At 50.1% G+C, this 26,208-nt stretch overlaps 1 protein-coding gene across 1 annotated transcript; it reads right to left on the bottom strand.

The window, feature by feature from the left end:
* LOC125629606 (class I histocompatibility antigen, F10 alpha chain-like) lies at positions 1 to 25,428 on the bottom strand. Its single transcript, XM_075127353.1, has 7 exons — positions 25,314 to 25,428; positions 10,698 to 11,015; positions 8,993 to 9,268; positions 6,656 to 6,754; positions 6,206 to 6,238; positions 2,875 to 2,916; positions 1 to 2,307 (listed from the first exon to the last, which is right to left on the bottom strand). The coding sequence occupies exons 1-7, from the start codon at positions 25,426 to 25,428 to the stop codon at positions 2,303 to 2,305; spliced, it is 888 nt and encodes a 295-aa protein (XP_074983454.1). The 3' UTR covers positions 1 to 2,302.
* Positions 25,429 to 26,208: the final 780 nt, after the last annotated feature.

Raw genomic sequence — 26,208 nt, 5'->3', positions numbered from 1 at the left:
TGGAGAAGCAGAAAAGTTTATTTGCAGCTGCAAACAAAGTGTAGGGAGAATAGAATCTCAAATCCTGCACCCAGAGCAGGTCATTACACACACTTTTATATTCCTTAATGCTACTGCACTACACATCAGCCAATTAAAACTTTACACAAATACTCTGCCTTCCTTATCTGGGTTACAACAATGTTTACTTCCTGCAACCGCTAACAAGCATTCCTAGCAACTTAAACAACCAGCACGTCCTGCCTGGCCTTGTAGTTCTCTCTCCTATTATCTTTAACTTGGCGTCAGCAAACCTTACACTATAAGGCATTATCTGCGGCTGCAACATTGTTTTAAGAGCAAAAGAGCTTACTCAAACCAGCCAGGCCTAAATTCTATTAAGGGGCGTTGAGAAGAAGCCCTTCGGCCTTCAGCAGGGAGACTTCCTCGACCCTTATTGCCTTCCATCCCCTCGACTTAACTAGTGGCCATGCCCTGGGGTCTCCAAGAAGACTAACCGATTTATTTGGGCATAAGCTTTCGTGGGCCCATGAAAGCTTATGCCCAAACAAATCGGTTAGTCTTTAAGGTGCCACCAGACTCCTCATTATCTTTCTTGGAGGTTATTTTCAGGCTATACTATGGCTTGATTTTATTTTTCATTTAATGCACTAAGAATATAAACAATATAGGCCCTGGGCACATTTCACAGCACTGCAGGCGGTCGTTGAACAGGGCACTTGTGGTGTGAAAAATGTTTCTCTTGAGTCTGGACCGTGGCTATATCGTGACCAAGAAATTTGGACCTTGACAAAAAATAATTATCTACCCCGGCATTAAGGGCTGCTCTGAAGAGGACGGTGATCAAGTGTTCTCCAGGTGCACTGACAGTAGGAGACGGGGGATTTAGGTTAGACATTAGGAAAACTCTCTAGCTCTAAGGACAGTTCAGTGTGGGACAGGTTGTCACAGACTCACAGGCCAGTGCCCTCTTGGCTCCGTATGGGAACCGGCCTTTCAGAGTATTGAGCCTACATGAGGTCACACTCTTTGCTCAGGGTTTAAGCTGTAGGCTTCTCCTCCGCCTCCCAGTACCGCCCGTCTGAGCCTCCAGCATGCCTGCCTCTCTTGAGCCTGCAGCGATTCTCAGCCAGCGCAGCACAGAAGGGTTTATTGTACGTCTGGAGCAGATTACAAGACCTTCTCAGGGGCGTTCATCAGGGTCTGTCCCCATCCAGGTGGGCTCAGGCCGCTCTTTGTTCCCAGACCAGAAGTGAATCCTCCTTTCTGCGGCCCACCCCATATCACCTCCAAGGCCCCACTTCCATCTGTCTTCCTTCCCGGGCAAACAGGTCTCCAGGTGACTCTCTCTTCAACTCTTTGTTCTCTCCGCTGCCCATAACTGGCTGGCTCCAAGTTGGGATGGGCCTTCAAGTCATCAGTCGCTAAGTTACAAAGTGCCCAGGCCATGGTCTGGGGTCCAGGCTGCTAGACTGGGTCACACTTGGTCCTCTACAGCAGCAGACACCCCACCTCCCACCTGGGTTAGACATGCAGCACACGGGGGAAACTGAGGCACACAGTATACATACGCAACGTTAGGAAAATACCCCACTTCGTCACACAGGTTGCCTAGAGAGGATGTGGAATCCCCGTCGTTGGAGGTTTTTAAGGACAGGTTGGACAAACACCTGTCAGGGATGGTCTAGGTTAACTTGGTGCTGCCTGAGATCGGGGCTGGACTTGATGATCTATTGAGGGCCCTTCTAGCCCAGCATTTCTATGGCTCTATGAATGGTGAAAAGGACATTAGAGGCACTTACAAACTAAACGCAGACACTTATTCCTGTCCAACAGACGTCCTCAGCTGATGATGGCAACAGCGCGACCAGCTGCGAGTAGACCCGGCCATTTACCGTGTTATAATCATGAAATTCGACAGAAAAAAAAGCCGTCCCCACCACAGATGCACAAGCAGTTACTGCTGACAGACCTAGCTCACCGCACCGCGCAGCCAGAGGACGGCGTGCCCACACTGAATGGGGCAAACACTGAACTCTGACTAACAGAGTTTTTATCCATTAAAATGTTGGAAATTATTTTGTGCAAATAAAACATTATTACAGAAAACTATGACACCTGAAAAGCAAAACATGGTTCAGTGAGCAGAGAGACGAGGCCAGAAATCCCACACGGGACCCTCCAATTGCCAGAGAAAAGCTAGGGAGGGGTTGACTGGTTCTTGTAGGGAGACAGAGCAGAGCTCATCCGTCTTTCTCTCGGGGGTCCCCTCAGGCCGTGGCACGGACTCCACCAGGCTCAGTTAAGCTGCAGAAGTTAAACACAGGCAATGTCTGTCAAAGGGAACCTGCCATCATGTTTTGCAATGACAGTGCAGGCTGCGGTCGGGGCGGTCGCCCTAGTGGCTGCAGGGTTCAGTGGACAAAATCTCTAGCCCCGCTGACAAAGCTTGTAGCTCCAGGGTCAGAGACCCGGGTTCCTGGAGCCCGAAGGGCTGGGCTCTGTCCCTGCTGCTTCCTCCCTGCAGTGCACTGGAGACTGTTCTCTGAAGCAGCTGGAGTTATCCTTGCAAAAGCTGAGCTCAGCCCACGCTGTACCAGCAGCCACAGAGAAATCCCTCTCACTAGCGTCTTTCACACCTAAAGTCATCGCAGCGAAAACAAGGGGGATTTGGCTGCAAACCTGTTCCTGCACCCCCAGTGTGAATAAAAGGGAAATAAGAGATCCCAAACTCCCCTGTTCTGCTCCTTGGGGCTGGTTTGCTAGAGGGGATGGGCCAGGGAGACTCAGGGTCCAATGACTTGGACTGGGTCTCTCTCTCCAGAGGCCTCAGTGAGAGCAGTGAACCCCTAGGCTAGAGCCCCCCTCACTTACCCTTGGCAGATAGGTCAGAGCCACTAGATCCTTGGTCGTTTGCTGTGCAGAGGAGGAGGAGAAGAGAGAGTATATTAGCGTCTCTCACAAGGCAGGGTTTCAGCGTAGTTAGTAGATACGGGGACTCCTATCCAAAGGGAACAGTCATCACCTGACTCTTCCCGAGCAGTGAGCTGGTTGGTGCACAGATCAGTCTACAGGGCAGCTGCCCAGGATTTCCATTATTCACGTGCGAAAAACGTCACCATTGTAGGGGGACAGCACTGCTCTGTGCTCTTCATGCCTCGTCAGAACGGGAGCCCAGACTACTCAACATTCAACGGCGGGCAAAGCAGGAGATGCTGGGCTAAGGATACTCCTGCTAAACAACCTCAACTCTGCCTCCTTTGGTCTGTGCCCAGAGGGGTCCCTCACGCAGACCACAGATGTTACCCTCCCCCCAATGAACAGCAATTCCCGCCTTAATCAATGGCGCTGCACCGAACAATGTGGACGGTATGAAGAGGAATGCAGATTTGGGGCGGTGCTGGGCACACAGACAAGGGCAAGTTTGGTTTGGCATGGTGCTGGTCTATTCCTTGTTCCTATTCCCAGACCCACTGGGGCAGAGTTTGAGTTGCGTGGGAAGCATCATAATTAAGACCTTACCAAATTCAGGGTCGGTTTTGGTCAATTTCAGTCACAGGATGTAAAAAATTGTCATTTTCATCATTTCAGCTATTTAAATCTGAAATTTCACAGTGTTGTACCTGTAGGGTCCTGACCAAAAAGGGGCTGGGGGGAGGGGGGCAGCAAGGTTATTGTCGATGGGTCACGGCATTGCCACCCTTACGTTTAGGGTGCTGCTGGGGGGGGCTCTGCCTTCAGGGCTGGGTGCCTGGCCAGCAGCCACCGTTCTCTGGCTCCCCAGCTCTGAAGGCAGCACGGAAGTAAGGGTGGCAATACTGTGATCCCCTCCAATAACCTTGCAAACCCCCTCCGCCCCCCACAACCCTCTTCTGGGTCTGGACCCCCAGTTAGAGAAATGCTGGTCTCCCCGGTGAAATCTCTATAGATTTCATGGTCTGTGATGCGTTTTTTATGGCTGTGAATTTGGCCATAATATCTCTGCATATCCTGGTTTGCAAACCTTTGACTTCTGGGAATTAAACACTCCCATTCTGAAAGGACACAGGGAGCCCAGGGCAGGGCTGAGCACCTGCCACCTTAACTCCCCATTAACAAAGCTCTTGCATGTGAATTTCTGTTGTTCTGGAGTAACGAGGAGGAGGGAAGGAGGCACGACTGAGGGCCAGCTGCAGGAGGTAGGGTGGTGCTCTGCGGAGGTTTTGTTGGCACTTCTCAAACCCCCTCCGTTACCTGCTGGGGGACCCCTGAGAGCATAGAGAGAGAGCTGGATGACTACACCCTAGCAGGGCCCGGCAGCTCTGTGCACTTTATACTGGCTCTTCATACCAGACATTAGAGGGCCTCAGATGCAGTCAATAACGTATGTAAATATTTCCCATAATTTTTAGTCTTGGTCCTGTTGGTAAAGATAATTACAGGAGACAATTGAGGAGGGGATTTGAACTTGTTGTAATCGAGGCGACAGAGTGGTGCTGATCTGAAGTCAGTGGAAAGACTCCCATTGGCTTCAACAGGCTTTGGATCAGGCCCAGATTTCACAAGCACCAAACCAACTTTCAGGTAAGTCAAAAGTGTAACATTAAAAGCAGGTCAGACACCTTCAGGGTCACACTCAGCCACACACAGCACAGCTCTAGGGGGATAATAATTCAGCCCAAAACCACCATATACATTCCTGACTATCGCCTTGTCTACACTACTAAAATTGGGACCCATGCCCGCAAGCCATGCAGTTCCACCAGAGAGAGCAGGGGTGGAGCAATTGAGGAGATGGGGTTCAGGTGTTTTTAACCCTTGTATCATCTAGGACTTCCTCGGAGCAAGGTTAGAGAACATGTGTCTACAGCCACTCTACACTACTGAAGAAGACCTCTGCTGGGAAAACAACACAGCAGGGCACAGATTATCCAACAAGTTCTTGGAATGTATTGGAGACAATTTTTCTTTCAGAATGTGGAGAAAGCTATAAGGGGAGAGGCTGTTCTAGATTTGGTTTGACAAATAGGGAGGAACTGGTTGAGAATTTGAAAGTGGAAGGAAGCTTGGGTGAATGTGATCATGAAATGACAGAATTCATGATTCTAAAGAATGGTAGGAGGGAAAACAACACAATAAAATAATGGATTTCAAGAAGGCAGACTTTAGCAGCTCCCTGAGTTTACTAAGGTAAGATCCCATGGGAAGCAAGTCTAAGGGGAAAAACAGTTCCGGAGAGTTGAAAAGTTCTCAAGGAGACATTATCAAGAGCACAAGTGCAAATTATCCCACTGCACAGGAAAGAAATGAAGGATGGCAAGAGACCACACTGGCTTAACCAGGAGATCTTCAATGATCTAAAAATCAAAAGAGTGTCCTACACAAAGTGGAAGCTAGATCAAACTACAAAGGAAAACTGTAAACAAATAACACAAGTATGTAGGGGGAAAATTGGAAAGGCCAAGGTGCAAAACGAGATCAAACTAGCTAGAGACATAAAGGGTAACAAGAAAACATTCTACAAATACACTAGAAGCAAGAGGAAGATCAAGGACAAGGTAGGCCCATTAGTCAATGAGGAAGGAAAGACAATAACAGAATATGTGAAAATGGGAAAAGGGCTAAATGACTTTTTTGTTTCAGTTTTCACCCAAACGTTTCATAGTGACTGGATGTCTAACATAGTGAACACCAGTGAAATTGAGGTAGAATCTGAGGCTAAAATAGGGAAAGAACAAGTTAAAAATTATTTAGACAAGTTAGAGGTCTTCAAGTCACCAAGGCCTGATGAAAAGTATCCTAGAATAGTCAAGGAACTGACAGAGGAGATATCTGAGTCAATAGCTCTGAAAAGTCATGGAAGATGGGAGAGAGGACTGGAAGAGGTGGTTAAGCACTGGAATAAATTGCCTAGAGAGGTTGTGGAATCTCCCTCATTGGAGGGTTTTAAGAGCAGGTTACTCAGGGATGGTCTAGATAATACCTAGTCCTGCCATGAGTGCAGGGAACAGGACGAGGTGTCCTCTCAAGGTCCCTTCCAGTCCTACGATTCTATGGTACTAGAGCAATAGTTGGAGATTTCCCTAAAATCCTCAGTGTAGACAAGGCCTATGAGTGGGAGCGAGGATCTCCTGTCAGTGCTTCCAGGCTAAAATCCACAAGCAAATACTGATGGCTGTTCAGAGATGGCCACTTGAAAAGAGGCGATGGGTCTCTTGTCACTTACCCTGAGCTACAGCATAGCCGTCTCCCTTCTTCCCTGCAGAGAGAAGGCAAATTTCAGTGAATGCAGCTCCCAAGGCAGGAACCGACTCCGATCTGTGTCCACAGCTCAGAAACCAGGCCCCTGGCCCAGCACAGCCCCCTGGAGCTCAGTAATGGACTCAAGGTCCCAGGCGCTCACAATTGGCAGGAGAGAAAGACACAATGAGACTGTTTCCAAAGACCTCGGCGCACTGGGTGCTGAGCTCTTTGGAAAACCTAGCCCCATCTAAACTGTAACCCACACCCAGTTTCTGGGTCTGGCCTTCCAGCAGCTCCCATTGGGGGTCATTAGCTCAGTCCCGCAATGGGGCAGTTACACCGGACTGACACAGGCTCCTGTACTGCTGTTGCCCTTAGGCGGGTGTGCAGGGCCCGGCAAGTCCAGAGAATCCCCCCATCCCAGGCTCTTTACCTGGGCGTTTCTTTTTCCAGACGACTACTCCGACTATAGCACCAACCAGGACAACTGCAGTGATAACTCCAGCCACAGTGGGAATCAGATTATTTGGTTCTGAAATGGAATGGAAAGAATGATCAATGGGGAAAAATCCCCCTCCCCCCACCTCTAAAATCCCCCTTTCATCCCACTGCAGGGATCCGTCAGTCAGCTCCCCAAGTTAGGGCTGAGTCCTGCAACCCTCCACCCCTTCCACTGCAGCCACCATGCATTGCACCCCACCATAGGAAGTCCTGGACACAGTCTCTACCACTTCAAGTCATAATAAATATTTAGCACTTAAACTCGAAGACTTTTATAACATTAACCAATCCTCAGAACTGTGGGAGAGCATGGATGTCAGTATCATCCCTACACGGGAAAGGGGGGAGACTTGCTGAAGATCACACAGTGAGGCAGTGCAAGAGCCAGGAATCGACCCCAGGAATCCTGGCTCTCAGCCCCTCCTGCTCTAACCCCCTAACCCCAACTCCCCTTCCAGAGACAGAACCCAGGAGTCCTGGCTCCCAGCCCCTAACCCCCCTTGACCATGCTGACTTTCATGACTAATGGAACAGTCCCACTGTGGGAATCTGGTGCCAAACTGGAAACTGACCTCAAAGCTCTGGATTTCCCTGCCATGAATGGAGTTACAGACACAATGCATGTTTTTTGAGGGGGCAGGAAGTGAAGAGGGGAGGATAGAAATATTAATACTGTTTTTGGTTTATATAAACCTGTTAAACCCCACGTTCTGTATACACTTTCAGTTTCATTAATCAGCTTCTCCTGTTGTCTGAAAGAGCCACATGATAATACAGCAAAAAGAAAAATATTTCGAAGAGAATAAGGAAATGTGGGTTATGACACAAAAATTGGCAAGGGACGTGGGAGCAGGATCGTGATGTGAAACCGTCTGCTGACGAGAGTCCCGGTGCACATTGCCCGCTCAGAAATCGTTTGCACTTCCAAATGCTGCATTTTTCCCCATCCCAATTAACCAAGCAAAAAGATGGCTGGAAGGGAGCTCCATCTGTAATAAATTATTCCTAGACTTTCTTGTGCTAGGGGCATAGGAGTCTCTCCCCCGTGATGCAGGGCTCTAATCTGCCTCCTCGCTCCATTCCAAGGCCATACCTCCCTTCCAGCATCACTGCGCACAGAAACAAGCTGCTCCCAACATTAAACCTCTCTCTCTGGTCACATGGGCAAGAATGAAGAGCCCATAGAGCCGTGTTTCTGAGAACCTGCTGAATCAGGGGACCGGAAGGGACCTCGAGAGGTCATCTAGTCCCGTCCCCTGCACTCATGGCAGGACCACAAGTGCATGAAGTTGAGACCGATGTGGAAGTATATAAAGGGAATTTGGATGCAGGCCTCTGAAATGAACAGAAGTCAGGCTAACTCTAGCTTTAATAACGCAAGATTTGTAGAAGCGGGGATAGTGCGAAGCGAGTGGAAAAGAACTGTGAAAGAGGCTGTTGTGACCTTGTATTAGATAAGAATAGAACGTAGACTATAAGAGAAATTGAGCAAAATGAGATATCATGAAGGAATATGTATAAACAATATGCAGCTGTTGCTTATTATTGTCTGTAATAAAGGTATAAATACTTGCTCTAATTGTTTATCTGTAGAGAGACCTGCCTAGGTGTGGGAAACCCTGTGTCCTAGGGCACTCTCTCCCTCTGTGCAATTGCTTGAGATAATAAAGTGTATCTGACTTGCTGCACCCAACCTGAGAGTGAGAACTGTGTTTTTCTCTGACACCGGGCTGCAAGCTGAAGCAAGACCAATTCTGTCTGGAAATAAGGGGCAGATTTGAGCTTCCCCTGGGATGTGGCAAATTCTCTATCCCTTGGAGACTTTACATCTGGAATGGGCATCTCTTTCTGAAGGATGAGCTCTAGTTTGCTCACAGATGACCAGACTGGATGCTGGGGTCCCTGGTGTGATTCCCCCCTGCCCTGGGCTATGCAGGAGCTCAGATCAGATGATTAGAATGGTCCCTTCAGGCCTTAATGTCCGATTACTCATCTTCTCCCTTCAGAGACAGTGTATTGCTGAGATGTATCGAACAGCCCCAGAGGCAGCAAACTGGAGAGCAAGACATGAGCCCCAGGCACTGTGGGTCCCAACTCCAGCACAAGAACTTGATGCAGAGGGACAGGGCCAAAGGGGACAGGGCCTCACAGACCCTGAGGAAATTCCAGCTTCAGCCTAGAAATCCAAATGAGAATTTTTCAGGGGTTGAGTTTAACGGATTCCCCCTCTCCCACAAGGAAAAAAGAGACACACACACAAATGCCTTACCCCAGGAGACGGAGAGTGGCTCTGATAGGCTTTCATGCTCCACGTGACATGAATAATGGCCTTTGATCTTGGGATCAATCTCCATTGTCACCCAGGTCTGGTAGGTCCCGTCCCCACTGGGTAGGATGCCTTCAGAGTAGGTCTCTTGCTGTCTGCTCTCCCCATTTCTCAGCCAGGTCACGGTGATGTCCCGGGGGTAGAACCCACTGACCTTACAGGAGAGGGTGATAAGGCCATCATGAGATGACCTGTCGCTCACTCTAGCTGTTGGGCGCACTGGGAAAAAGAAGAAATTGAAGTTAGTTATTTTCAACCACAGTGACACAAGTACCTTGAAAGGCTTCACTAAGCTCCAGATACAGGTGTCAATCATGTGCTAGGTTTGTGCCCATCTCCTCTCAGTCCCTGGATATGAAAGAGAGAAGAATCTTGCCCTGGCCAGGGAGCAAAAAAATGAACTAGATAAAATGACCAATTAAAGATGGAAAGGGCCCATTAAACAAAAAGTGACAGTGCTAAATTGCCCCTCAAATTAACTAATATTAATTGGCTAATTTCTTGTAGGTTGTTACCAAATCTATTTACCCCAATATTATGGATTTCAAATGCATTTACTCTTATGTTGAAAAATCAGTTTCCCAGCCCGTTGGCACTGAAATATACATTAGACTGCTGTGTATGGCTTTTACTTCTTGGCATTTGTAAAGATGGCAATTGACAAGATAATGTTCTGCTGAGGTTCCTGAGAGAAATAAGTAACTAGTATGTTGCAAAAAACTGGGTACAAATTTCAAGTAACTTTGAACAGCAAGTGCAAACTGTTTGGGAAGGGAAAGATTAGGGTGTGTAATGATGCTAACTAATCTGGGAAATGTGTGTACATGGTAACACACAAGGTACATATGTGGGTAATAGCGAGTTAACATTTTGAAGCAGACTACGCTGCAACTGTCCTCCTGAGTCGGAGTGGTAAAGCATTTAACCTCTTCCCTTCTATGTTTGTGCTGATTAATCTTTACTGAAAAAGCTCTGATAAATTTGAGTGTGATTATCAGATGTCTTATTGATAAAAGAATCAAGGAATAAGTAAGAGGGTGTTGCAGCAAAGGTAGGTCTTGAGGGGGAAAACTTTAAGGTCAAGGGGTGCCTTCTTCCAGATTAGTATGGGGAGGGCAATTCCACATGTAGGGGATGGCATGGAAGAAAGCACATAAATGACTGTGGGAGAAGTTTGGACAAAGGCAACAAGAACAAAGCTACCGTCAATGGTGGAACAGAGGGGCTGGGGGTAACATAAGAAAATATGATGGTGCAGACAGTGAATGAGGAAGAATTACATGGTGAATGAAGCTGGTGTCCAGAGAAGCGGTGGCTCTTCCATAATTAAGTAAATTACTCTAACATGCACACGCATTGGCAGATTGCCTTGATAACTACTGTGTCACACCAGGGGAAGAGCTAGAATGTGTGCTGCAAATTTGGGCTCATTTGATCAGCTTCTCTACAGTGAGCTGCTTTTAACATTTTCAATTTCTTATCTTTTTTTCCAGCAGCGCTGGTGGGGAAGGGGTTCTTTCCCCACCCATCCCTGGTGCAAGGTTCGCTGAATTGCCCCTTACTCCCCTGCTCCATTTTGGAACTGGGGCTGGGGAATGGAGATGTAACTTGTATTGACCTCTTGGGTGGGGCTTGTCCCCCAACTTACCTTTCCTCTGCAGAGTCTCCTTCCCGTACTCTAGAAAACTCCTTAGCCAGGGAATACATTTCTCCTCCAGGTAGCGTTTCCACCGCTGGTTGTCAAGTACTTCAGCATCCCATCTCCTCTTGGAGATCTGAGCCCCAATGTCTGCTGCTACCCAAGTCACGGTCTCCTTATCGAAGGTAAGAAAGTCGCGTCCGTCATACGAATCCTGGTAAAACCCCCAAGTGGTGTTGTCTTCCCGGAGATCACAGCCGTATATCGTCTGGATAATGTGAAACCCTGAAACACAGCTGAGGGTCAGCAGCAGCCTCTCTCTGAAATCTCACCAAGACCCCACTGCAGGTAGCTCAGCGGGTCCTCCCCTTGCTACTGGGCCCTCCCTCCCCTGAGAAATGGGGTTCCCACTTATGCTGCTGGGTCCTACACCCTCCCAGCTCCTTTCAGGAGGGAAGCCAAACCCACAGGGGGCCCACACTCCATCTGTTGGGTCTTTGTACACTAAAGACCCCCCACTATAGAGAGCTCACAACCTTCAAGGATCACCTCACTGCTGCTTGTTCTTGTATGTTCCCTGTAGGGGGTGCAGGGTGGCACAACCCCAGAGGGAGTACTCTGGATATTAATAGAATCATAGAATATCAGGGTTGGAAGGGACCTCAGGAGGTCATCTAGTCCAACCCCCTGCTCAAAGCAGGACCAATCCCCAACTAAATCATCCTAGCCAGGGCTTTGTCAAGCCTGACCTTAAAAACTTCTAAGGAAGGAGATTCCACCAACTCCCTAGGGAACGCATTCCAGTGTTTCACCATCCTCCTAGTGAAAATTTTTTTCCTAATATCCAACCTAAACCTCCTCCACTGCAATTTGAGACCATTACTCCTTGTTCTGTCATCTGCCCCCACTGAGAATAGTCTAGAACCATCCTCTCTGGAACCCCCTTTCAAGTAGTTGAAAGCAGCTATCAAATCCCCCCTCATTCTTCTCTTCCACAGACTAAACAATCCCAGTTCCCTCAGCCTCTCCTCATAAGTCATGTGTTCCAGTCCCCTAATCATTTTTGTTGCCCTCCGCTGGATGCTTTCCAATTTGTCCACATCCTTCTTGTAGTGTGGGGCCCAAAATTGGACACAGGACTCCAGATGAGGCCTCACCAATGTCGAATAGAGGGGAACGATCACGTCCCTCGATCTTCTGGCAATGCCCCTACATATACATCCCAAAATGCCATTGGCCTTCTTGGCAACAAGGGCACACTGTTGACTCAGATCCAGCTTCTCGTCCACTGTAACCCCTAGGTCCTTTTCTGCAGAACTGCTGCCTAGCCATTCGGTCCCTAGTCTGTAGCGATGCATGGGATTCTTCCGTCCTAAGTGCAGGACTCTGCACTTGTCCTTGTTGAACCTCATCAGATTTCTTTTGGCCCAATCCTCCAATTTGTCTAGGTCCCTCTGTATCGTATCCCTACCCTTCAGCGTATCTACCTCTCCTCCCAGTTTAGTGTCATCTGCAAACTTGCTGAGGGTGCAATCCACACCATCCTCCAGATCATTTATGAAGATATTGAACAAAACCGGCTCGAGGACCAATTTTCTATCCACCATATAGTCCATATTGCACAGGTCTATCCTCTCCAGCTCTCTTCTGCTCTCTGAGGAGTCCCCCAGTTCTGGTAATCAGGGTCATTCTGGAGAAGAGAGAGAGTTCGGGGTGTCTATACCCCACTCTCTCCTGCTCTGGTTGTATTAATTTTGCAGGATCCTCAGGGTGACTTGGTCCCCCACCTCCTCCATTCACATTACCCGCATGTCCCTGTAGGGAAGGGGTACAGGAGATCTGTCCCCCACACTAACTTCTGCTCTGGTTTAATGACCTCACAGAATCCCCAGGGTCCCTCTGTTTCCCTGCCCCATCTTCCCCGTGCCTCCAGCTCAATCTAGGAATGGCAAAGCACCAACTTCGGATGCTTGGCCGAATGAGTTACACCCAGCCTCCCCGCACTGGGAGGCAGGTGTGAGAGGATTGTTCTCCCCAACTGACAGAGGGAGAAGCGAAGGCTGAGAAAGGCGAAGGGCCTTGTCTTCCATCACACAACCTGTCGGGATAGAGTTGGGAACAGGACCCGGGTGTCCTGATTTTCAAACGTACCATCAGTCTGGAGTTTCACACACTGAATAAACGGACCTGGAATGAGCTACAGACCAACAACCATTCACACTGATTCTTCAGCAAGTCTTTTAGAAGAAGGAGAACAGCAGCGAGAACCAGGAACGGCTCAGAGACAATCAGCAGCGAGAAGGAGAACAATTCACCAAGCAAATAATTTTTCTGGCTCATTTGCTGGGCCTTGAACAAGAACAACAAAGTCCTGAATCTCCTCCCTGCCACGAGACCCCCTGCTCAGCCAATCAGCGTGGAGACTCTGGTGGTGGGCTCAGGGTTCCCCAGATGGCCCAGGGATGGCTCAGGTCACCGGTGAGGATCACTCTCAGAGCACACTTCCTGTCCCATCTCTTTGGGAGGCCTCCCACCATGAGGGCTACAGAGCAGCCCCCTCCTCGCCAGTGGAGGGAGGGAAGCAGGAAAAGGGAAACCAAAAAAGACAAACCCCCAGGACTCGAAGGGACAAAGGCCTAGCTGGGGGAAAATTGTCCCACCTTAACCTTCTGTTTTCCGTGTCGAGAATTTGGCCAGCACCGGGTGGATCAGGCTGCCTCGGTACCAAACCTCTCCGGGACTCTTCCCTTCTCCACAGGGACGTCTGTCTTCTCGCTCAATGAGCAGTGGGAAGGGAGAAAACTCCAGAGAGGCTCCACCTCGCGCTCACATACGAGACCCTGAATTCTCTCTCAGTCCTCAAGGAGACACCTCAAGAAGGAGACTCCCTGCAGCAAAGCCCCGGGAGTCTCTGAGATCCCCCTGCCCTGCAGCCTGTCCTCCCTGGCCGTTGTCGTGGACTCTCTGTGAGGTCACCGCCTCCCAACCTCCTTTCACCAATCAGATGAGTGCTGCAAAAGGCCCTTGTGATGTCACTGCCACCCCCACCCCTGCCCTGCAGGGCTCATGTCCTGCCCCGAGCCGGCTCCTGTGCGTGTTTGAGCTGCTCCCCCTGGGTCACTCCCACACACTCAGTGGTCGTGCAAGGGTTCACGCAGGCCACACGTGGAACCATCAGAGGATGCTCAATGTGCCACATGCGGTTTTGCAGAGATTTGGAGACTTGAAGGCCAGAAGAGACTCTTAGATCATCTCATCTGGCCCCCTACACATCACAGGCCTCCTGCATGGCCCAGTCGCGAGTTTTGGACCAAAGCAGACTCCAGAAAGGCATCTCATCAAGGGATGGAGGAAGCACCACTTCCCTTGGGAGTCTGGAGGAAATTGATGCTGTGGGGGGCAGGGAATTGACCTCAAGGCCACACTTGTGAGTCTGTATCATAACACACATGCACAACAGCACTGCGCGAAGTATGTACACGTCACATTAACTCTGATGTTTCCTAACGTTTACAGGCCTGGTCTCCAGGGTGTTCTTTGTGTTTATAGATTGATTTTGGGGAGAGATGCAATCATTTAGTTCAGAATGGGAGCCGTGTTAGTCTGTATCAGCAAAAAACAAAAACAAAACGAGGAGTAGTTCTGGCACCTTAGAGACAAACAAATGGATTTGGGCACATTTGATGGTGTGGCTGATGTGATTAGGTCCGAGGATGGTGTCCCTAGACTAGATATGTGGACAGAGTTGGCAATGGGTTTGTTGCAAGGATAGGTTCCTGGGTTAGTGTTTTTGTTGTGTGGTTGCTGGCGAGTATTTGCTTCAGGTTTGGGGGCTGTCTGTAAGCGAGGACTGGCCTGTCTCCCAAGATCTGTGAGATTGAGGGATCGTCCTTCAGAATAGATTGTAGATCCTTGATCCTGCCCTGGAGATCTTTTAGTTGGGGGCTGAAGCTGATGGCTGGTGGCGTTCTGTTCCTTTCTTTGTTGGGCCTGTCCTGGAGTAGGTGACTTCTGGGTATTCTTCCTTTCAGCAGGTGGGGATTGTAGTTTGAAGAATGCTGTCATAAATATAAAGGTAAGGGTAAACCCCTTTAAAATCCCTCCTGGCCAGAGGAAAAATCCTCTCACCTGTAAAGGGTTAAGAAGCTAAAGGTAACCTCGCTGGCACCTGACCAAAATGACCAATGAGGAGACAAGATACTTTCAAAAGCTGGGAGGAGGGAGAAAAACAAAGGGTCTGTGTCTGTCTGTGTGATGCTTTTGCCGGAGACAGAACAGGAATGGAGTCTTAGAACTTTTAGTAAGTAATCTAGCTAGGTAGGTGTTAGATTATGATTTCTTTAAATGGCTGAGAAAGGAACTGTGCTGAATGGAATGACTATTCCTGTCCGTGTGTCCTTTTTGTAACTTAAGGTTTTGCCTAGAGGGATTCTCTATGTTTTGAATCTAATTACCCTGTAAGATATCTACCATCCTGATTTTACAGAGGGGATTTCTTTACTTCTATTAAAAGTCTTCTTGTAAGAAAACTGAATGCTTTTTCATCATTCTCAGATCCAAGGGTTTGGGTCTGTGGTCACCTATGCAAATTGGTGAGGATTTTTACCAAACCTTTCCCAGGAAGTGGGGTGCAAGGGTTGGCAGGATTTTGGGGGGAAAGACGTGTCCAAACTACGTTTCCCAGTAAACCCAGTTAGAGTTTGGTGGTGGCAGTGGAGATCCAGGGACAAAGGATAAAATTTATTTGTACCTTGGGGAAGTTTTAACCTAAGTTGGTGAAAGTAAGCTTAGGAGGTTTTCATGCAGGTCCCCACATATGTACCCTAGAGTTCAGAGTCGGGGAGGAACCTTGACAAATGCTTGATAGAGATCCTGTCGGTGTTTGTCTCTGTCTGAGGGATTGGAGCAAATGCGGTTGTATCTTAGAACTTGGCTGTAGACAACGGATCGTGTGATGTGGTCTGTATGAAAGCTGGAGGCATGTAGGTAAGCATAGCGGTCCAGGATAGGGTGGTGTTTATGTGACCATCACTTATTACCACTCTAGTGTCCAGGAAGTGAGTGTCTTTTGTGGCCTCTCCTTCTGCCCCTCCACCCCTACCAACATGATACAGTTCTGCGGTGACTTGGAATCCGACTTTCCACGTCTCCGACGGAAGGAATATTTCCAACACACCTCTGAACAACACACTAATCCACAGAGACCTTCCGACCAACACGACAAAAAGAAGGATTCTGCCTGAAGGTCGAAACAGCCAGACTGGACTTCAACTTGAGTGCCTCAGCCGACAAGCACGGGCTGAAGTGGTGGAAAAGCAGCATCACTTGGCCCATAACCTCAGCCGTGCAGAACACAACACCGTCCACGGCCTCAGGAACAACTCTGGCATCCGAATCAAAAAGGCTGACAAAGGAGGTGCTGTCGTCATCATGAATAGGTCGGAATATGAACAAGAGGCTGCTCGGCAGCTCTCCAACTCCACATTCTCCAGCCCATTCCCCTCTGATCCCACTCAGGGTGACCAAGAGAAACTGCACCATCTGCTCAAGAAACTCCCTGAAAAAGCACAAGAACAAATCTGCACAGACCCACCCCTAGAACCCCGACCAGGGGTCTTCTATCTGCTACCCAAGATCCATAAACCGGGAAATCCTGGACGCCCCGTCATCTCAGGCATTGGCTGGGGTGCTGGTCGCTCAGGGCCTGAGGAGAGAGTCGACACAGCCAGATACTCCTGCTGTCAGGATGCCAATGCTGAGAGGATTTCATCGCAGTCTCTGACGAGGGGGTTCAGGCTCCAGAGCTCTGCTCTGTTTTCCCAGCCCTGTGCAGGGGGGTGTTTCCAGTTTCAGAAATGGGGCAATGTTCACACACTCCCAATGGGTCTTTGCATGAATCAGGCCCTAAGCCAGGGGCAGGCAAACTTTGGCCTGATGCCAAATCGGGTTTCAGAAATTGTACGGAGGGACAGTTAGGGGAGGCTGGGCCTCCTCCAACAGCAAGACATGGCCCGGCCCCCGCCCCCATCTGACCCCTGTTTCTCGCCCCCGGACGGCCGCCCCGGGCCTCCGGCCCCATCCAACCCCTCTGTTCCCTGAGGGGCTCCAGATCCCCCTGCCCCTAACAGCCCCACACTGCCCCATCCAACCCCCCCCCTCCTTCCTGTCTGCCACCCGGACCTTCTGCCCCATCCAACCACCCCTTCTCCCTGACCGCCCCGGGACCTCCTGCCACCATTCAACCCCCTGTTCTCCGCCCTCTCACTGCCCTGACCCCATCCACCCCCCAGCCCCTGACCCCCCGAACTCCCCTGCCCTCTACCCCACCCCTCCCCTGCTCCCTGCCCCCTGACCGCGCTGCCTGGAGCCCCAGGACCAGCCGCCGGGCCGCACCGCACAGAGCCCCGGGGTCGGCCAGGCTCGTCGCCCCGCTGCCCGGAGCATGGGCCGGCGGCGCCGGGAGCGGAGGCTGCGGGGGGCGGGGGACGGCAGGGGCATGGCCGGGGGCTCTCCAGAACGGCTCAGAGCCCCCGGCCCCCCTTCTGCCTCCCCCGCTCCCCACATGTCGCAGCCACCCCACCCAGCTGAGACACCCCACCCCACAGACCCCTCCCCTCCCTACAGCCCCCCACAGCCATGCTGTGTCCCCCTGGGGGCTGCCATGGTGCTGCCCCTCCCAACCCAACTCAACAGCCGCAGCCATGCCATTGACCCAAGTCCCCGATCCAGGTCCCCTATAGCCTCTCCCTCCCCCACATCCCTGCCAGACCCAGTCCCCATCCCTACAACCCAATCGCCCCCTGTCCACAACCCCCCTCTCCTCCTCCCACAGCACCAATCCATCCCCTACCCTCCCACAGCTCACACCACACAGACCCCTCCACCTCCCAGCTGGGCCCCTCCCCGCCCCCTGCCACCCCACCCACCCCCGTCAGACACCCACCCCCCCGCTGGTCCACCAGGGTTTCCCCAGGACCCACCAACAGCTGTGAATGGTGTGGGGGAGAAGGTGTTGGTATTTGGTTGTGTATTGGGATTATGTGTACGTGCCGAGGCTTGTGGGGGCTTTGTGCTGGGGGAGAAGTTGATCCCTGATTTGGGGCCCCGGCTTCTCTGACTCAGGGTCCTATGAAGGGAGCCAGCCAGTCAGGCCGTGGCACAGGAGCCAGCAAACAGGGCTGTAAACAGGGGAGTCTGAGGGGGAGTTTGTCTTGTGGTGCTTGTTTGGGGTTTGTTGTTGCTGTGGGGGGTGGGGTTTGGGTGTTTCCCAGGTGAACAGGATTTAGGTGGGAAGGTGATGACAGACACAGAGGCAGCGGTGGGAGTGACTCATGTCGTGGAAGACACAATGGAGATGACTGGCTGTGGAAGCTGCCGTATGTCCATGATCCTGGAGGGGGGACCTGGTAAGAGTTTTGTCTGCATGAAATGCCGTCTGCTTGAGCTGATGGAAGAGAAGATCTGAGGTTTGGAGATGCAGGTGGAAAGTCTGGTTGAGTTTAGAAAGGGGTTTGAGCAGATGATGGAGCAAAGACATGAGGTATCTGAAGGGAAAAGCTCAGACTTGCAGATGGAAGCAGGACTGAGAAATTCTGAGGGGAGACTGCTGGGTGAGGGAAGTGGTCAGTGGAAGCATGTGACTACAAGAACCAGGCAGAGGAAACGACGGGCTCGTGAAGGAGAAATAGAGCTCAGGAATAGGTTTTGAGAGTTGGAAAATGAAGAAGGGGCTCAACAGGTAGTCACTGAAGGTGGAGGGGCAAGGAGGAAGAGAAGAGTGGCTAGTCCTATAGGAAAAGGGGAAGAGTCAATGGAGACTACACCAAATATGAGCCCCAGGAGGATACAGGATGGGTAGAAAAGGATTACAAGGGAGAATAGGAATGGAAAGAACTTGCAGCCAGAGGGAACAGGGGATAGACTGGAGAACAGCATCGTCACCAGGGAAAGGCAGGGCTACGTGATTGGGGACTCTTTACTGAGAAGACTAGACAGGCCTGTAACCAGAGCTGATCCAGAGAATAGAAGGGTGTGCTGTCTTCCAGGTGCTAAGATACGGGATGTAGATCTGAGGTTGAAAAGGATCCTAAAGGGAACGGGAAAGAATCCCCTAATTATCCTTCATGTGGGAACAAATGATACAGCTAGATTCTCGCTGGAAAGGATTAAGGGAGACTGTGCTAGGCTGGGGAAGACGCTTAAGGAAATCGAGGCTCAGGTGATCTGTAGTGGGATATTGCCTGTTCCTGGAGAAGGGCAACAAAGGCGTGACAAGATTATGACTGTCAACAGATGGCTCAGGCAGTGGTGCTAGAAGGAGGGCTTTGGGATGTATGGCCACTGGGAGGCATTCATGGACAGAGGACAGTTCTCTCAGGATGGACTTCATCTGAGTAGGGAAAGAAATAGACTTCTAGGATGGAGGCTGGCACAACTGATTAAGAGAGCTTTAAACTAGGAATCTGGGGGAGATGGTTGGTTAGGGGATGTCCAGGTAATCTCCATGCCGGATTTTAGCCTTGAGAGGGAAGAAAACAAAGTAAGAAAGGATACAGCCATGGGTAGGAGAATGGCTATAAGGAGGAAGGGCAGTGTGGATACCAGTCTAATAGGTTCTACTGGCTGTAGAATGACCATGCCTCATTGGGTAAAGAAGGTGAGGGAGGCCAAACCAACAAAAATGAAGATGTTTGTACACTAATGCGAGGAGCCTTGGTAACAAAATGGAGGAACTAGAGGTACTGGTGCAGGAAGTGAAACCAGATATTCTCAGGATAACAGAAACAGGGTGGAATAGTCGTCATGACTGGACTACGGGTATTGAAGGGTATGTGCTGTTTAGGAAAGACTGAAATAAAGGTAAAGGTGGTGGAGTAGCATTGTCTATCAATGAGGAGGTAGAATGTAAAGAAATCAGCGATGGAATGGAGAAGACAGAGTCCGTCTGGGCAAAAATGACGCTGGGGAAGAGAACTACTCGAGACTCCTCTGGGATAGTACTTGGAGTCTGCTAGAGACCACCGGGATCTAATGTGGATATGGATCGAGCCCTCTTTAATGTTTTTAATGAAGTAAATACGAATGGAAACTGCGTGATCATGGGAGATGTTAACTTCCCAGATCTAGATTGGAGGACGAGTGCTAGTAATAATAATCGGGCTCAGATGTTCCTAGATGCGATAGCTGATGGATTCCTTCAACAAGTAGTTGCTGAACCGACAAGAGGGGGTGCCATTCTAGATTTGGTTTGGGTGAGAAGTGAGGACCTCCTAGAAGAAATGGTTGTAGGGGACAATCTTGGTTCGAGCAATCATGAGCTAATTCAGTTCAAACTGAACGGAAGGATCACCAAAAAATAAATCTGCAACTAGGGTTTTTCATTTCAAAAGGGCTGACTGAAAAATTAAGGAAATGAGTTAGGCAAGTGGATTGGACTGAAGAACTTTAGGGATCTAAAGGCAGAGGAGGCCTGGGATTACTTTACATCAAAGCTGCAGAAGCTATCAGAAGCCTGCATCCCAAGAAAGGGGGGAAGATTCACAGGCAGGAGTTGTAGACCAAGCTGGATGAGCAAGCATCTCGGAGAGCTGATTAAGAAAAAGGAGAAAGCATACAGGGAGTGGAAAATGGGAGGGATCAGCAAGGAAAGCTACCTTCTTGAGGTCAGAACATGAAGGGATAAAGTGAGAAGGACCTTGCAAAGAGAATTAAAACCAATCGTAAAAGGTTCTATCACCATGTCAATAAGAAGAAAACCAAGAAAGAAGAAGTGGGACCGCTCAGCACTGAGGATGGAGTGGAGGTCAAGGATAATCTGGGCATGGCCCAATATCGAAACAAATACTTTGCCTCAGTCTTTAAAAAGGCTAATGAGGATCTTAGGGATAATGGTAGCATGACAAATGGGAAGGAGGAGATGGAGGTAGATATTACCATATCTGAGGTAGAAGCGAAACTCAAACAGCTCAATGGGACTAAATCGGGGGGCCCAGATAATCTTCATCCAAGAATATTAAAGGAACTGGCACATGAAATTGCAAGCCCATTAGCAAGAATTTGTAATGAATCTGTCGACTCAGGGGTTGTACCGTTTGATTGGAGAATTACAAACATAGTTGCTATTTTTAAGGGCGGGGGGGGAGTGATCCGGGTAACTACAGGCCTGTTAGTTCGACATCTATAGTATGCAAGGACTTGGAAAAAATTTTGAAGGAGAAAGTAGTTAAGGACATTGAGGTCAATGGTAAATGGGACAAAATACAAGATGGTTTTACAAAAGGTAGATCATGCCAAACCAACCTGATCTCCTTCTTTGAGAAAATAACAGATTTTTTAGACAAAGGAAATGCAGTGGATCTAATTGACCAAGATTTCAGGAAGACGTTTGATATGGTGCCACATGGGGAATTATTAGTTAAACTGGCAAAGATGGGGATCAATATGAAAATTGAAAGATGGATAGGGAAATGGTTAACAGGGAGATTATAGCGGGTCCTGCTGAAAGGTGAACTGTCAGGCAGGAGGGAGGTTACCAGTGGAGTTCCTCAGGGATCAATCTTTGGGACCCATCTTATTTCATCTCCCTCCCTCAGCTCAGTTATGGCCTGAATTGCCCCTTCTCCCAGCAGAGCCAGAGGATTGGAAGCAGCAACATCAGACCCCTGTGTGGCTCGCAGGAATGAACACAAACACGCCCTTGTAGCTGGACAGATGGCGAGTTTTACCCCTGGGATACGACAAGGCTAAAGAGAAGGGTGATGGCCCCACATCTAAGGAATGAAACACAACACAGTCATCATCGTTACGCCCGTCCTTGCCCCTTTATACTTCTACTGTCTCGCTCCCGCCACCCTCGCCCTCTGTGGGTTCAGGGAGAGCCACACTCAGTGCTTCCGACACACACAGACTCACACACATCTTGCAAGGAAAACCTCACCATGGAGCCACATGCACCTGTTGCTTCCCTGCCCCCCTGCTCTCCAGAATCCAATCCCAAGGAAAGCTTGTCGGGCCCAGAGCTGGCAGGGCGCCCGGTGCTGGAGTATTGAAGCTACCGTGACGGCACTCAGAGGAAAGATGCGGAGAGAGTGCAAGTTAAGAATTGGCCGGTCAGGTTTCCAGTCCCCTCACAGGTCATTCCCTCACTCAAGCAAAGGGGCACATCTCAAGTCTCAGCTGGCTCAGTCGAGCTGCATCGTTCTTGTTTCCACTCAGTCAGGTTTGAGGCCTGTTTCGCACCCTGTCTTTGAGAAGACAGTCAGAAACTACTCTCTGATTTAGCCAATGCAGGAGGACGTGTTATCACTCCTGCCCCAACTCAGACAGACAAAGAGAGAAATGTTCTCGCTTTGAGGGTGGGACTCCCTGCCCTTGGCCAAAGACGAGCACCTCTCTTTGACCTTGGTCGCTCCTTCAGCTTTTCTTTCAGCAGGGAGCCCGAGAGCTCAGGTGCTGGAGCGCTGCGTTGGTCAGTGAAGCTCGGTGAGCTCCAATGTCACTCGGCTCTTCTACCAGCAAGTCAAAACACAGGCAGGATTTCCTCGTTTGACAATACTGGGGTTGTCTGAGGGTCTGTCCACGCTGCACACTGAGCCTGTCTCTATGCGGCTTGGGCTTGCTGACTTGTGTTGCCAAGCCGGTGTTTGAGCATCCAGACTGCAGGGGAAACTCAGGCCTCACACTGTGTCTATCTGTCAAGGTTCCTTCCCCACTCTGAACGCTGGGTACAGATGTGGGGACCTGCATGAAAACCTCCTCAGCTTACTTTTACCAGCTTAGGTTAAAACGTCCCCAAGGTACAAACTATTTTACCTTTTGCCCTTGGACTTTCGCTGCTACCACCAAAAGTCTAACCGGGTTTTTTATTAGGAAAGAGCTGTTTGGAAACGTCTTTCCCCCCAAAATTCTCACCAAAACATTGCTCCCCCGTTCCTGGGGAAGGTTTGGTAAAAATCCTCATCCATTTGCATAGGTGACCACAGACCCACACCCTTGGATCTTAAGAACAATAAAAAAAAACATTCAGTTTCTTAAAAGAAGAATTTTAATCGAAGAAAAAGTAAAAAGAATCACCTCTGTCAACTCAGGATGGTAAGTACCTTACAGGGTAGTTAGATTCAAAACACCGAGAATCCCTCTAGGCAAAACCTTAAGTTACAAAAAGACACACAGACAGGAATATCCATTCCATTCAGCGCAGCTTATTTTCTTATCCATTTAAAGGAATCAGAATCTAACGCATATCTAGCTTGATTACTTACTAAGTTCTAAGACTCCATTCCTGTTCTGTCCCCGGCAAAAGCATCACACAGACAGACCCAGACCCTTTGTTTCTCCCTCCCCCCAGCTTTTGAAAGTATCTTGTCTCCTCATTGGTCATTTTGGTCAGGTGCCAGCGAGGTTCTCCTAGCTTCTTAACCCTTTACAGGTGAGAGGATTTTTCCTCTGGCCAGGAGGGATTTAAAGGTGGTTAGCCTTCCCTTTCTATTTATGACTCTATCCTACCGCAGTAAGTTGTCCTAAGTTACGCTGCTCCTGCTGCATGAATAACAGAACTGGATTTGGTCGACTTACTTTGGTAAGCTTTGGTCGACTTACTGCTGTGTCTACACTGGGCTGGGTTGACAGGAGACGCTCTTCGGTCGACTTCCCTTCCTCCTGCCGTTCCCGGCGCAGTCCCAACGGCGACCGGAGAGCGCTCTGCTGTCAATTTAGTGGGTCTTCACTCGACCCCCACGACATCGACCCCCACTGGATCCACTGCAGCAAACAGAGCCTCCCAAACGTGCTGCCCCATCCACATGGCACGACTTAGACCCGAGTGGGAAATTCAGCTCCTGTGGGGTGTGTCACCCTCATCCGCTGAAGGTGCTCCCCGAGTCTCCAGGGATTCCTGCCCTAACTGCTCTCCAGCCGGTTTGTGTCCATACGCTCCCCGCGGGGAGGCTGTGAGTGGCCTGGTTACAAGCACTGGTTGCTCAGGCCTGGCAGGGAAGGGAAGCTCCGGGCAGCATTGACAGTCTGGAGATCCCTCCGGGGAAGCACAGGCGGTGGGTGGAACAGGCGGGGAGGCCAAGCTGCGGGGTCCTGCGGACGCCCTGAAACCAGCTCACAGACCCCCGGGGGTCACGCTGCCCTACACGCTGTTGCAGTAATGTTTGTACAAGGTGTGACGCTGAAAGAGCAGCTTGTGTCAGAGTGTATTCAGGCCAACGGATGTGTGTGTTAGTAGAGATCGAAGCGACTGTTAAATGTTCAAATGTATTGGGTGTTTAAACCTCCTGAAAACTCGTGGAATGTTGTTTGCACTGTTTTCACGTCTCTGTGTCCTGTTACGCTGTGATAGCAAAGAGTTGCCTTGTGCAGACCCCTGTCACTAAATAACCCCTCAAAGGAGAATGAAGGTGTGTGGGATACAAGTGAAGAAAAGGTTCATTTCCAAAGAAGGGGTGGTAAGAAGCAGGATTCCTGGGCGGGGGGCAGGAGGGTGGTTTGCACTGTTGTTGCCCAGGGTGGGAATGGGGAACTGGGCTCTGGCTTAAAGCGGTGTCAGGCTTCGGGGGGCTGGGTTCAGAGCTGGAGGTTCGGGTTGGGGTGAGGGTTGGGCTACAGTTTTGGTTCAGGGGTTTCGAGTTGGGGGGCAGGTTATGGGGTCAGGGTTCCAGTTGGGTTCCGGGTAGGGGGTGCGGTTTAGATTTTGGGGGAGGGTTTGGCCAGCAGCAGCATAGAAGTGCGGGTGGCAATGGGGTGCAGCCAATAGTGATCAGTCGGGGGTCTTTTAGGTCGTTTTAGTGTCAGTAGCACCCTGGGGAGGGGGGAGGGTCATGTTTAGGACAGGGGGCTAAAGTGTTGGGGAAGGGGGTGGCAAGTTGACCCATCCCACTTCGCACTTCCCACACGGACACGCACAATATGTCGAAGGCGCGGACGCACACACGTCACACACACACGATGACACAAAACGGCACACAACACAACACACAAAAATACACACGATACAAACACACAACACGACACGGAAAGCATCACACACAAAACATCACACACATGACCCACAACATGTCACACACACACACACACTCAACACAACACGACCCACAACATATCACACTCAATACAACACGACCCACAACATGTAACACACACACACTCAACACAACACGACCCACAACACGTCACACTCACACACTCAACACGACCCACAACATGTCTCACACTCAACATGACCCACAACACGTCTCACAACACATCTCACACACACTCAACGACACACAGCATGTTGTATGTACGTCGCACACACACAACATCACACACATAGTTTGACGCATGTCGCACGTATCACATCATGCACATGTCGCACTACTCACATGCCCATGCACAACACGTCGCACGCACGCACACACTACATGTCACAGACACGATGCACACAACACGACACATGACACAAAATGGCACATGACAGTGAGACACATACGACACTGAGACACACACACATGACACTGACACGTTGCACGTGGAACACACAGCACGTCGCACGTCACACTTTACATGTCACACGCACAACACGTAGCACACAGCACGTCGAGCGTTGCTCGTGCATCACAGGTCGCAAGTTGTAGACCTCACGTTGCATGTTATACACACAACACATCGCACACAGCCTGTCGCCCGTTGTAGACAGCGCGTCGCATGTCGCACACACAACACAGTGCGCGTTGCAGGCACGTTGTGCATAGCGCATCGCACGTAAACAGCACGTCAGGCGTACACTGCACGTCACACGCGCACAACACGTCGCACAACCGGTCACACACACACACAAATCACACACAACACTGACACATAACACGTCACACACCACAAAAACACTCATAACAACACACACACAACCATGTCTCACACACACACACACGACACCACATGACACACATCTCACACACCTCTCACATACGCCGACACACACACACACAACACACGCCCCCCCACACACACACGACACATGATGTCGCACACACATGATGTCTCTCACATGCCCACATACGACGTCTCTCACACACCAACACACAAACACGACGTTTCTCACAAGCCGACACACACATGCACGCCGACACACGACGTCTCTCACACACGACACCGACACACACGACACATGACGACTGACACACACACACGACACACAACGTCTCACACACACACACACGACGACTGACACACACACAACACACGGCGTCTCACACACACACACACGGCACACGACGTCTCAGACACATGACACTGACACACACAACACACGACGACTGACACACGACTTCTCACACAAACACACGACATCTCTCACATACGCCGACACACGTCCACACAACACACACACAACACACGCCCACACACCACACTCGGCATGACACATGCCCAGGACCACACAACACACATACACACTCACCGACACCTGCCGACACACACACCAGCCGACACACGACGTCTCACACACACAGAGACGACAAACACACCGACACACACGATG

This window comes from Caretta caretta, chromosome 4 (genome assembly GCF_965140235.1).
Source record: "Caretta caretta isolate rCarCar2 chromosome 4, rCarCar1.hap1, whole genome shotgun sequence".
In the NCBI taxonomy this organism is placed as follows: Eukaryota; Metazoa; Chordata; order Testudines; family Cheloniidae; genus Caretta; species Caretta caretta.
Note: the sequence above shows the minus strand (reverse complement) of the source record. Positions and strands in the feature narration are given on the sequence as shown.